Source organism: Sebastes umbrosus, chromosome 20, assembly GCF_015220745.1.
Source record: "Sebastes umbrosus isolate fSebUmb1 chromosome 20, fSebUmb1.pri, whole genome shotgun sequence".
Taxonomy (NCBI): domain Eukaryota; kingdom Metazoa; phylum Chordata; class Actinopteri; order Perciformes; family Sebastidae; genus Sebastes; species Sebastes umbrosus.
Window position 1 is genome coordinate 10,944,410 of NC_051288.1, and position 12,342 is coordinate 10,956,751.

The 12,342-nt window shown below is 41.6% G+C and overlaps 1 protein-coding gene across 1 annotated transcript; it reads right to left on the reverse strand.

Annotated features, from left to right (window-relative positions):
• Nucleotides 1–590: 590 nt before the first annotated feature.
• On the reverse strand, nucleotides 591–11,547 carry tut1 (terminal uridylyl transferase 1, U6 snRNA-specific). Its single transcript, XM_037755882.1, has 10 exons — nucleotides 11,310–11,547; nucleotides 9,655–9,845; nucleotides 9,298–9,501; nucleotides 8,238–8,352; nucleotides 7,990–8,117; nucleotides 7,577–7,800; nucleotides 6,192–6,301; nucleotides 3,971–4,093; nucleotides 2,285–2,377; nucleotides 591–2,095 (listed from the first exon to the last, which is right to left on the reverse strand). Exons 1-10 carry the CDS (start codon nucleotides 11,383–11,385, stop codon nucleotides 972–974), a joined length of 2,388 nt encoding a protein of 795 aa, XP_037611810.1. The 5' UTR covers nucleotides 11,386–11,547; the 3' UTR covers nucleotides 591–971.
• Between the last annotated feature and the right edge of the window lie 795 nt (nucleotides 11,548–12,342).

Here is a 12,342-nt window from a genome sequence, read left to right on the forward strand (position 1 = left end):
TCTCTTTTAAAGCTTTACAAAAAGCCTGTTTAATTTGGCAATAAACTTTGGAACGGTTAGTCTTATTCTATTTTCTGCCAGAGAACACATTGTGATTTCAGCCAGACCACAAATGTATGAGTCCTTTTGGTCATATGCTAGTCTTATCTTTTATTTCATGACCATAACAAACATCCTATCAGTAAAGCAAACCAGCATGAGATTAACATGTGGTAAGCCATCTCAAACGTCTTCATCATCACAGCCCTCTCCATCCTCCGTAGCCCCATCTAACCTGCTGGCCATCTGTGCTTCCCTTTTAAAAGTGAGATGAATGATGTTAATCAGCACGAGGGAGCTCGATGCATCCCTCAGCTCCTGCCTGTCCTGCTGTAATAAAGCAGTCTGCCTGCCTGAGTAATTACTCTCATCTGTCTCAGGCATATGAGCAAAGACCTGACTGGATAAAAGATCCACTCAATGGCCCCTTTCTGGCAGCCCGAGGTGAACCAAAGCACAGCACGATTACTGATTCTTTATGTGAAATGGCAAATATAAATGTACATATGGTCCTGACTATTCACAACTACTGTGTAAAGAAGGAGGCGGTGTTTTACAAAGACTTTTTTTTATTCATTTGAAGACAGCATCAGATGCTGTGTACATCAAATGTTTCCCTTTAAAGCTTCATCATTATTTTAAACAGAAATGTTCTAAAACCAAGCCACGTCTCAAACATATCAGTAGGGCTTAATCAGGAATTCTGAAACAAACTAAAAAAAGTACAAATATACATGAAAACATTACTCATCATTCTGGCAAAGCCCACATTTACAAATATAACAATCGATGCTGATCAACATAAAACTACAAAATGCTCTTTCATGTCCCGCTCTAAAGGGTTAATACAAAGTAGCAGTAATGGCGCCTTTCATTCAAAACAAAGAAAATTCTTAGATTTAAAAGGAGACATATGTGAAATAGGTGCCATTTTAAGTGCTACCCACTTCTTTCTGCAGCAGTGTCTCTACCATCTTCGGTAGGAAGACTTCCAAGAAGTGAAAGAAGTCCTGAAAGACTCCCGTCTTGTCGCTGGTTGGCTCCATCTTGAGCACTGCCTTGGTGCTTTCTGTTTCACCCACCAACTGTGGCTGGACCTTGAACTCCAGGGGCTCCTTGAGCTCCGGCTCTTTTTCAATGATACGAGCTGTGACCTGGGACTCCAGCTCCATGCAGCTGCCCTCCGGCCTCGAGTCTGTGTCTTTGATCAGCTCCCTTCTCACTTTCCTCCTGCCGGCCCACACCACGTGCTTCTGCACACAGATCCAGGTAGGGCACTCGGGTTTGCCCCTTCTTGCCAGTCTTGGCTTTTTGCCTTTAGGCGACACAGAAGCGTCGCTGCAAGAAGACAGCCGCCTCTTGGAACCGACCGCGGACGTACCCGGCGGGCTGCCTTCGTTTTGGGATTCAACACTGTTGTAGCTGTCATTTATTGACGCGTTGAGGGAAGCGGAACTAGTTTCCATTTCTGCGGCGGCATCGCCAACTGAATCTGCGTCTGTGGAGGGAGCGAGGTGACACCTGAGAACACTTTGAAAAACTCCCTCCACAGCAGAGCAAACCTTCTGAAACCACAGCAGCCGGAAACCGTCTCCCGCCATGTGCAGCTGATTGCGCAGTGCTTCGGGGAGCGAGGCTGATTTGAAGGGGATGCTGATGGTCATCTGCTCCGTTTTGGCCTGCGGGACCTCCCCGTGGGGGGTGAATAAGCGCACAAGCCCCCATGATTTCCCCTTGGTGGATTTGCGCTGGTACTGCAGGCTGCGGCAGTACTTCTCGGCCTCCTGGCACTCCCGCTGGAAGCTGCGCTGGGTGCGTTCGTTCAGGTTTCCGGCTACGTTGTGGGAGAGATCGAAGGGGTCTAAGAGATTTAGGGGGCCCAGTTTGGGGCCGTGTGGTTGGGTCTTGGTGGGGTTTTCCTCAAGCATGGCCTCCTCCTCTTTATTCTTGTTGAGGAAATCAATGATAGGGCGTGCACACCCCTTCCTTAAAGATATGACACTACTGGCAAAATCAAACTTGGCATAGAAGGAGAAGAAGCCAGAGAGCAGGATGCCTGGATAGAAAAGACAAACATGAACATGAAGAGGGACATTTAGGGTCTATAGTGGTGATGTTGGCTTTGTATTTAAGGAGGTTAACTAGAATTTATGAAGAAGCTAGGTAAATAAAAGCATGTTGCAGGTAATCTCTGACTTATAAATCACACATTTCTGTCTTTTTTTTTTAAATTCCTCTCACTTACTGAGGTCCTGTGTATTGGTGCTGGGGGGCACAGCAATAGGCTGACTAGTGAAGGTGCAGTTCCAGCCCTCGATCACACATTCTTCCTCCTCACCTGCAAAGAGGTCAACACATAATGATTATTAAACATGTTAACAAAGAGCATATACAATTGAAATCACAACAAAACAGACAAATTAAGTTGCCGACTCCATTGTACGGGACCATCCAAATCATCTACAATATGAAAGAAATTTTAATCTGTCTGTAAAAATTCTTTATGTTAAAGCCAGGGTTGGTAATCTTGAGAAACTAGCAAGGGTATTCAGGATCCTCCAAAAGTCGCTAAATCTAGCGAGAAAATCGGCAACACTGACAGCCCGCCTCTTCAGGCGCATCCCCAAAATTATCATCATGAACATAAACAAGGAACATGGCTATTGTTAGTACTCACAGCTGTCAAGCTAGCAGTTTGTTGAAGACTGGTGATGTGCAATTAGCGCACAGAGGCAGGCAGGCAGGTAGGTAGTAGGGTTGGGCGATATGTTAAAATTTTCCAACCAGCCACGGTCAGCCCAACAACCGGCAACTGCCGATATATTCGCATAGATGTGTGTGTGCGTGTGCGTGTGTGTGTGTGCACGCATGGCACCCCCCCTCCCATGCTGGCGTTGTTTCAGCTGAGAAGCAGCGGAGCATCGTAAAACACACTTCATTCAATAGAAACTAATTAAAACTCAGCAAAACCATCTTGGTTAGCCTTTCAAACAATCACCAACTCTGGTTTGGTTGAAATAAAACCTTATTTCACAGAGTTATATGTGAAACTATGCCGGCTCTGCACGTTGTTTTCACCCGCTGCATCCTTCGGCCCACTGAGCAGCGGCTGAGCGGCTCTCGTTCTTCGGCAGATGAATAAATTAGTAAAATAAATTGACAAACATCGCCTAATTAAAACAAAACAGCCGGCGATGTACTCAGCAAATATATTCGTCCAATCGCTCAACCCTAGAAGGTAGGCTGATAATTTCAACAGATGTAACAAAAACTCTTTGAAGATTACCAACCCTATCATTAAATAGTGAAATATTTGGTATATTGAAAGAGACCTACTTAAATCCCAGATTAATCTTATTCAAACACCCCCATATATAAACACAGATACTGTGCAAGTAATTTGCTGTCCAAATTTCAGTTTAAATGCTTTTGCTTGCATCTATTTTCACAATTGCAATCACAAATAATAGACTGGAAAGCAGATTTCTTTTGTTGTTTCCCCTGATTTTGTTCATGAAGACTGTTTAAATTGTTATTTGTGCAGTATTGTAGAAAAGCAGGGATTGGGCCTCATTGCAAGAACCAGTCGCACCCACAGATTCCTTCTTAAAATGATTTAAGAGAATTTGTGGCATTCATTTTCTTGTCCATTTTCTCGTAGGTATGAACAAAATCCAAGAGTGGTCCAAACCTATCGAACGAGTGAACAGATATAACTCTCTCCACAGAGGAAAAAAACCCACTGATGATGGCAATGATGAAACCTCACAAACGTGCACCTCCTCATGAGTTTGTGCAGTTAAGAGAGTTTGGTGAATCTGACTTGGAACACTAGTACCAGCAAACATCACAGAAAAAAAAGCAAGAGAGCTTTAGGATGAAAATGTTCTTGTGTGAGGCCCGTTGAGTGAAGGAGCAACGCAGCACTTACAGGCCATGTCCTTGAGCTGGTCCACTGTGGGGAGGACGGGAGGCTCACAGTTTTGCAGGTAGAAGATGACCAGCAGCGTCAGAGCGTAGTTGTTGAGCAGCGGACCGGCACCACCGGGATTACCTACACGTCACAATGCAAATGTGGTCGTGTTGTTAATAGCTGACAGGATGAAACTAAATACAAAAAATAAATGCATTAACATATTATTAATGGTGTGGAGGGGCTTTTGTGGCATGGGTTTGGTTCTCTTGTTCCTTAGTGATACAAAAAATACACCAGCTGCATTACACTGATGTTAAATGGCATCTATGCCAGTATTAACGCGGGTAGGGGTGGGCGATATATCGAATTTACTTGATGCATTTCTGCTTGTTCAACATGGGATGTAGTAAATGACTATAACGCAAACATTTACTTTGGCATTTCGCTTCTCCTGCGGCTCTCCCCATCTCACACACACTCTCCTGGGCGAGTGTGTGTGGATTATGAGCAGGGATGTGCGTTTTTGTATCTGGAGGGAAGCAGGGAACTAGGAAAGAGAAGTGAAGCGCCCGCCGTCAAAGCGAGTTTACCGTTTGAGGTTGGAAAGGGCGATTGAAGATGCCAACCTCCACTTTGAAATCGAAAAGGGCTGTCAAACTAGCTCCCACGTTGTTTTGCGGGACGTATATATACTAGGCATTACGGTAAGAACGTGTAAGAACTGACTTTAAAATAAAAGTGACCAAGAACTGCCTTCAAAATAATAAGTGATCTTCCGGTAAATGTGATCGGTAATTTAGCATAAATTCAATGTCAGTCAGTCTGTCAACAATCAATAAAGAAGTAAAACAAAGTGAATATCAAACAGATGAAATTAATGATAATTAAAAAAAAAAAAAAAAAAAAAAAAAAACTACCACCTGATTTTTTGAGAAAAATGTAATATCAATTGTGTGAATAATTAGTCACCTTAATAAGAATACATTTCCAAATACCAATCTGACTTCAATATGAAGGTACACCAACTCAAAGTGTTCAGATTAGTTTGCTAGAATGATCACGCTAGTATGGTCGTACGCACTAAAGGGTTAAATCAAACAATGATGTTATTTTTGAGAAAATATCGAGAAATACATCGGCTGTAGCCTAAAAATAGAGATATTATTTATAAGCTATATTGCCCAGCACTAAAAGCAGGTATACAATAGCTGCTATATTTATACAGTAATTCAGCCCTCTGTATGATGTACAATCAATAATTGGTACCATAATCAAACAATGTAAATGATGTAATCCAGCAGCAAACAGAACTGGATCCGCCGTTAATGATCCAATCACAGCTCTGTTGACATCTGATGCTAAAGTCATTGTCGCTACTTACTTACAACATGTTTTAAACTTTTTTGGTTTAAGTATCAAACTGTTTAGTTTGGTTAACCTACATTTTTGTTGGGTTTATGCACGGTATAAAAATGGTTTACCTGTAACCTGTTTGCTTACACGCTACGATGGATAGTGTGTTCTGTAACGTGAATGATGGAACACTGGCTTGTAGTAAGATGTCACTGTCAACTTAGTGAATTTGTGGACGTAATGTAGACTGCGAAAAAGCCCAGATTCATATAGTTACAAACTCAGTTCTTTGATTTGACTTCACTTCTAAAATATGATCTTTTTTTTTTTTCTTATTTGATTTTTTGGCACCTGGCAACACAGATCTATGCAACCACTTCAAAACGTTTGGATTACAACAGCAGCCTCACATGCAACTGATCCCATCGTGCTTTGTTAATCACTCTGCACGAGTGCCTTGTTGAAAGCTGCACCGGCAGCGTGGAGGCTACGGCTCATCAAAGGGAATAAAGATGATGTGCCCCAGGAGTAAAAGGTAATTAGTGTGCTCTTCAATGAAGAACATTCTTATTAAGTTTTGATTCTATATCAGGGGACGCAGCCTGTGCTATTACAACAAAAACAGAGATGTGCTTGTAACCGCAGCTTCCGTAACTTGGCACTAAAAGGCATTGCAAATCCAGACAGTGTCCAGACAGATCCCTACAAGATCATAAGGGGCAAGTGGAGCTCTACTGACATCTGTTGACCAAATAATGAAATAACTACCTAAATGTACAGATAACAACAACAACACTAATCATGAGTGTAAAAAAATCTATTATTACAAACAGAACTGGTGCTACATACGCTGTGCTCTAAGGTTCAAGTCATTTCATCTTACCAGCCAGCTGCTTCTGCTTGGCCCAGTAGTGGATGGTATATGCCAGAGGCCTCAGCCGGTCATCCATCCCTGAACACAGCTGGAGGAAGCGGGTGTTCCTGACTGCCAGTCTAGTGAAGGAACAAAATAAAACCATACGGTACTTCAGCCTCACTGTACAAGATAGAAACATTTCTCACCACATCTGATGACTTTTAATGCTACACAGAAGGGGTGTCACGATTCTCCAAATCCACGATTCGATTTGACTTTCGATTTTAAGGTCACAATTCGATTTGATTTTCGATGTAAACATACCATTGTTGGACTATGGAGTCTTGATTCATAAAGATCAACAGATCATTGGTTTTATGCCCTGACAACTGTCATTTACACGTTCAAATTCTTCTTAAAAAGAGAACTGAACTCCCTTTTTATTTAGAAAGTGTTAGACTATAACACATATAATTAGACTACATCAGTCCACAATATAAAAAGCTGCATCTTTTCAATACCAGTATCTGTGTGACCCACCTCATTACATCATTATTACAAAAACAAAACAGAAATCCTTCTGCAGTACATTACAAGTGTGCTGTAATCTACAAAAACACGGTTTTGTTGTCATTTACTGTCGCGCTTGTTTCTCTCATCTCTTTCTTTCCCTCTTCCCTCTTTCCTCTCTCTCTCTCCTCTGATCGCTGTGTGTCAGCGAGGGCGGAGGTGGAGCTTTGTGTGCGCTGAGAGACGGCATTCGGCAGTCCCGCTAGTTGCTACCAATATCAGCTGCTCTGACTCAACAACGTTGAGCTGAAAAAACGTGCATGTAGGCTGAAATTCAACCGTGGTGTTGTTCTGTCGGGAGATGCAGTGACTTAATGTTAAACCAAGTAAGAGTAGAAGAGCTATGATGAGTAAGGAACTAACTTACTAAAATCCGCTAGCCGCTGGGTTAATTCATGCAGTGTAAAATGCCATAGGCATATGCAGGAAGTGCCCCGAGTATCGTAGCGACAAGGACGGCTCACATTTCCCATCATGCCCGCCTCGTCCCGAGTGCTGGACTGAGTAGTTTAAGTTTGCTCTTTCATGTTCCAAATTGCAAATGGTACTTTTGTTAGTGTTTGTAATGTAATGTGTCTGTTCAGAACATGGTGGCTTATGTTGGTGATCGGGATTTTTATGCTGGTTTATAGTTTCAACCATGAGTGAGGTGTCGGTTACAGTTCTTGAGTCCAGCTGTATTTTCTTTCAAGTGGGCGTGGGCGGAGAAAAAAAATGTATCAACGATCCTGCTTTTGATTTCGATGGTCGAAATCGGAAGTTCATTGCGATCGATTTCTGATTTAGAATCAAAATCGTGACACCACTTCTACACAGCATCATCCTAGGAATCGTTGACTGACCTGTTGTTAATGGTGATGTCTCCCTGCAGGTTAAGCTCGCGGTGATGGAACTTGACTACGGGTTGGCGAGCACTGACCACGCTGACTTTGTGCACATTGGGGACACAGCGTTTGAGGATTGTTGCCACGAGGTCCAGGACCTCGGCCCGAGAGGCAGTGGACAGGTCAATATCAGACAGGATGGAGTCCTCAGAGCGCCCGTCGTCCGACGTGCCCTCCCCTGTCTGAAGAAAGAGGGAAGACAAAAAGAAAAAGAAGGATGTTTCAATACACAGCAGGCTCCCTATAAAGTTACATTATTTAATATTTTGGCAATAGATTTGTGTAAATCCAAAACCTTATGTTTGGTAGCAGCAATGGGTCAAAAAGGCACTTTATAGGCACCAATTACTGTGTATGTAAAAATGTCAGACCTGCTCCGCAGTGGACTTGGAACTGGCCTGGAACACCTTGGTGTTTTCCAGGTCCAGGAACAGGTCCAAGTCGCAGGAGTGGATGCCGAAAGTGTTTACAGATGAACCGAATGGCTGAATCTGGCTGTCTGCAACCAATCCAAACACAGTATTAAAAGTGAGAGAGCGAATCGATCTTTTGCACAATTATTGTGTAAGACAAGATTTCAGAATCGGACTTTCTGTACGGGTGTTTACAAAATGATCACCTGGAAAAAACTCTACGAAAATCTCCTGCAGGAGTTGAACCAGCAAGCCTCGGGCCTTCTTTTCGTTTTCTCCCAGCTGAAATCGCTCTACGACGTGCTGCATCTGTGCATTCACCTGGAGGAGAACAAAGGACAACACCTTGGTAACACATATACATGTTATAATAAGCTGGTCTATTCTGATTACATCAGACTAATGGTACGTGTCCACAGGGGCGTTTTTTGGACACGAGGGATCGCCTTGCTTCCCAGCACTGGATGCTTGATGGACTGCCACTGGATACAAGGCACCTGAGTGGACAAATGCCTTCCCTTGTTGGCTGCTGCTCCAAGCCTTCAAACCAGAACCAACATAGCAGCTCTTTTGGAAACCTTTTTCTCTTCTATTATGAAAAACGTTCACCGAAATGTGATGCTGAAAACATTTTTAGCGACAAATAAGCCATGCAGTTTCTAAACCTTTCTTTATTTTAGATCAACAGCGGTTAGTTTAAAAGGTTTTCAGGAGTTTCTAGAGGCGGCGAGTCGCGCCAGACGCCCCTGATTTGCACAAAGTATCCTAGAAATCCTCAAATTTATGCAAATAAGGTGCGGCCAATGTGATGCAAATCTCTCTAATCGCGCCGTCGCGCTACCAGAATGCATTGCACGGCTGTTTATATAGACAATGAATGGGAAGCGTGGAAAGGACGGATCCTGTGGACATGTACCATAAAGCTTATCAGTGCATCTGCATCGTTTCCTGTCAGTATACATGAAAAAAGTATTTCCATTTTTTGTACACCAAATCCCAAAACGGTGTGATATTAACATTACTTCCTAAGTTATAGTTAGTAAAGTATAAACTGTACATTAATTTTATATCAAACAACATGATTTTATGGTTAATTTAAGATATAAAGTAGTATGGAACTAAATTGAAACTCCAGAATCTAAAGGGCCTCAATAGCAGCCCCTAGAGGCTGTAACGCTCCTTACAACCAAGTGTATTTGTCATCCTTAAAGTCCCATACTTTCATTCGCATAATTCAGGCTTTATGTTTGACATCAAGTTGCTTACCGTCACCAACTGACACAGCTGAGGTTTGAGACGTTCAAAAACTTGTTGTAGGTTCTGGGACGAATTCTTCTTGGGGATCAACTTGAATTCCTTCTTATCCCGGGGTTTGACGCGCAGCTTCAAGCCTTTCATCTGATGCTCAACACAGGACAGGGCCGCCTGGATGCTGTCCGTCTCAAAGAACTGCACGATGGCGTACACGCCCTGTGAATGCAGAGTGACACATATTACATTGGGGTTCATCAGTCACTTTCCATATGCTGCAAATACACGGACCGTCAGCACTATTTGTATAAACATATACTGCAAAGACGAGCACTACGAGGCTATGGACATCATGTAAAACAGCTGGCTGACCTTGTCTTTATCCATGACGACATCTGAAACAGGCCCAAACTGCTGGAAGTAGTCAGTTATGTCAGTCTGAGAGATGGCAGGCTTGATGCCACTGACAAACACACTGTGATCCTCCTGGGACTTCCTGGTTGACCGCACCGTGCTCAACGTCTGGTGTTTCCGCCCTTTGACATGCTGTTCCAAGCTTGGCACTGCAGAGAAATTTAAATATGAGCAACAACGATACGGCATCGGAAAAACTCTTAAAGTGGGTAGAAATGGAGCAAATATGATTTAAAAAAGTTATTTATACAAAACGGTTACTGTATCCTGACAGTAGTGCATGAGACAGGTAATCTGAAAAAATGTGCCTCTGTGTCCTCCAGTGCTCCTGATGGCATCTGCAAGATTTCACAGACCGGAGGAAAACAACCAATCAGAGCCGAGCTGGAGCCTGCCGTCTCTGAGCAGCTGTCAATCACTTGCAAACTCTGATCAGACGGTCAAACTAAGCAGCGCTGATCAAATATTAATCAATATTATGTTACTGTAATGCCTATTTCTCACCTCAAATGTTTTCAGAAACATCTTGTAGTGTACTGTTTAGCTTTAAAATGAGAAAGTTTGTGACAGCCATGTTGAGATCAGTTGAGGAAATACCAAGCAACGCCCACCAGCCGGAGCACAGCCAATAGGAATGCTCTCTCTCTGAAATGACCTGTGATTGGCCAAAGTCTCCCATCACCGGCTAGATTTTTTAAAGCCTGAAAAACAGAGCCATGAGGAGGAGCAGAAGTGTAGTTTTCTCTCAGAACACTTGAATTACAATATGCTGAAAGGTTATTATGAAATCTCTTTGCCCAATGATGCCAAAAACATTCTGCCTACTGCAGGTTTAACTATAAAGATCCACATTTAGTGGTTCTGTCATAGAACTGACATATTGGTCGCCCCACCTACTACAAAATGCTCTGATACTATAACTGTTCAACTCCCCAAGGACTCAGGAAATCCTTTGTCCTCGAGCCATCAAACTGTACAACTCCTCTCTAGGAAGGAGGACAGTCTGCAGGACAGATAATAATGCACACAGTGTACTTTAGACTAAGCTACTGGAGTTACCCTGCACTATACTCATTTTTAACAGTCTCTTCTGCACTATATTCATTTTTAACAGTCTCTTCTGCACTATATTCATTTTTAACAGTCTCTTCTGCACTATATTCACTTTTTAATAGTAGTGTATCACAGCTGTTTCCCTGCACTATATTCAGTTTTAACAGTTTTCTTCTTCATCTCCTTGTATTTTTATATCTTTATATTTTTGTTTGTACTTTGCACTACTAACTTTTTTACTAACATATTTTGCACTATGGAACTGTGATGCTGGAAACTTGAATTTCCCTCGGGATTAATAAAGTTACTATCTATTTATCTTTTTATAAAGTCAATTTGTGAGAAAAGGGTGAAATAAAATATAAATTTGGGGCAAGGAAAAATGAAGACCCTTCAATGCCCTCTCAAAAAATCTGACCCAATTAACCCATTAACAAAAAAACAACAACTAATAAAACAAATATGTTTAACCATATACAGCAATACACCAAAGACCTTTGAGCAGCATAGTTTAGCAGCAGCTGGCTGAGTGTTATGATACACTACATGAGCGTACTCACAGTTTGGTAAGTTGACGTTGCACAGGCTGCAGTGAAAGCCTTTCGGTGTCGTCTTTATGTCTCTGTCTGCTTCCATGACGGCGAAACAAGTACAATAGAACTATAAAGCGAGAAATAAGTCAACAACTAAAGCCGTCAGCCAAGTTTGAGGCCAACTTGTTCTCCATGCGCCTCCGACTCAAATCTCCCTCCAGCTCCAGCGTCCGGTGTGCGTTTGTTCCGAGTCCGTCTAGAAAATGTGTCCGGTGTTCTTCCTGTTTTATCACCAGGTTTCCGGTGAATGTCATTTTTATTTTTTATTTATTTGTTTCACAATTTAAGACTATACAACATAACAAAAAAAAAAAAGAATAATATACAGAGCATGAAGAGGCAAAAAAAACCACTGGGCTTATCTGAAGCCTCCACCTATTAATATAAAGAAATAATATGACTACATAATAGTGATAATAAACAATTAGGACAATATATATAAAATAACAATAACATACAGTAAATATATCAAAAAGACAAGTGTGTGTATGTGAGTGTGTGTTACGTGGAAGTGTATGGTTATCTATTTGTGCTGCAAAGCCTGAAATAAAATATGCATCTTTTCTTTTCTCACATCTGTGCTGATTTCTAATATTAGTGGAATTTATTCAAATGTATTATCGCACTGATTTCATAGCACACTTTTTTAATCTGTCATATGTCTGAACAAGGGCAAGTCTTTTGAAAGGGGTCTAAAAAAAAAATATTATTTTTGCAATTTCCAAGCAAATGGATTGAAATGTCTCTAGTGGTAAATATGCATCTTTTCTTTTTGTCACTTCTGTGCTGATTTCTAACTAAGTTTAATATTAGTGTAATTTATTCAAATTTATTATCGCACTGATTTTATTGCATACTTTTTCAATCTGTCATATGTCTTAACAAGTCTTTTGAAAGGGGTCTAGAAAAAAAGTATTATTTTGCAATTTCCAAGCAAATGGATTGAAATGTCTCTAGTGGTAAATGCTACACTAAAATAACCATTCTGTAATGCTGGTTG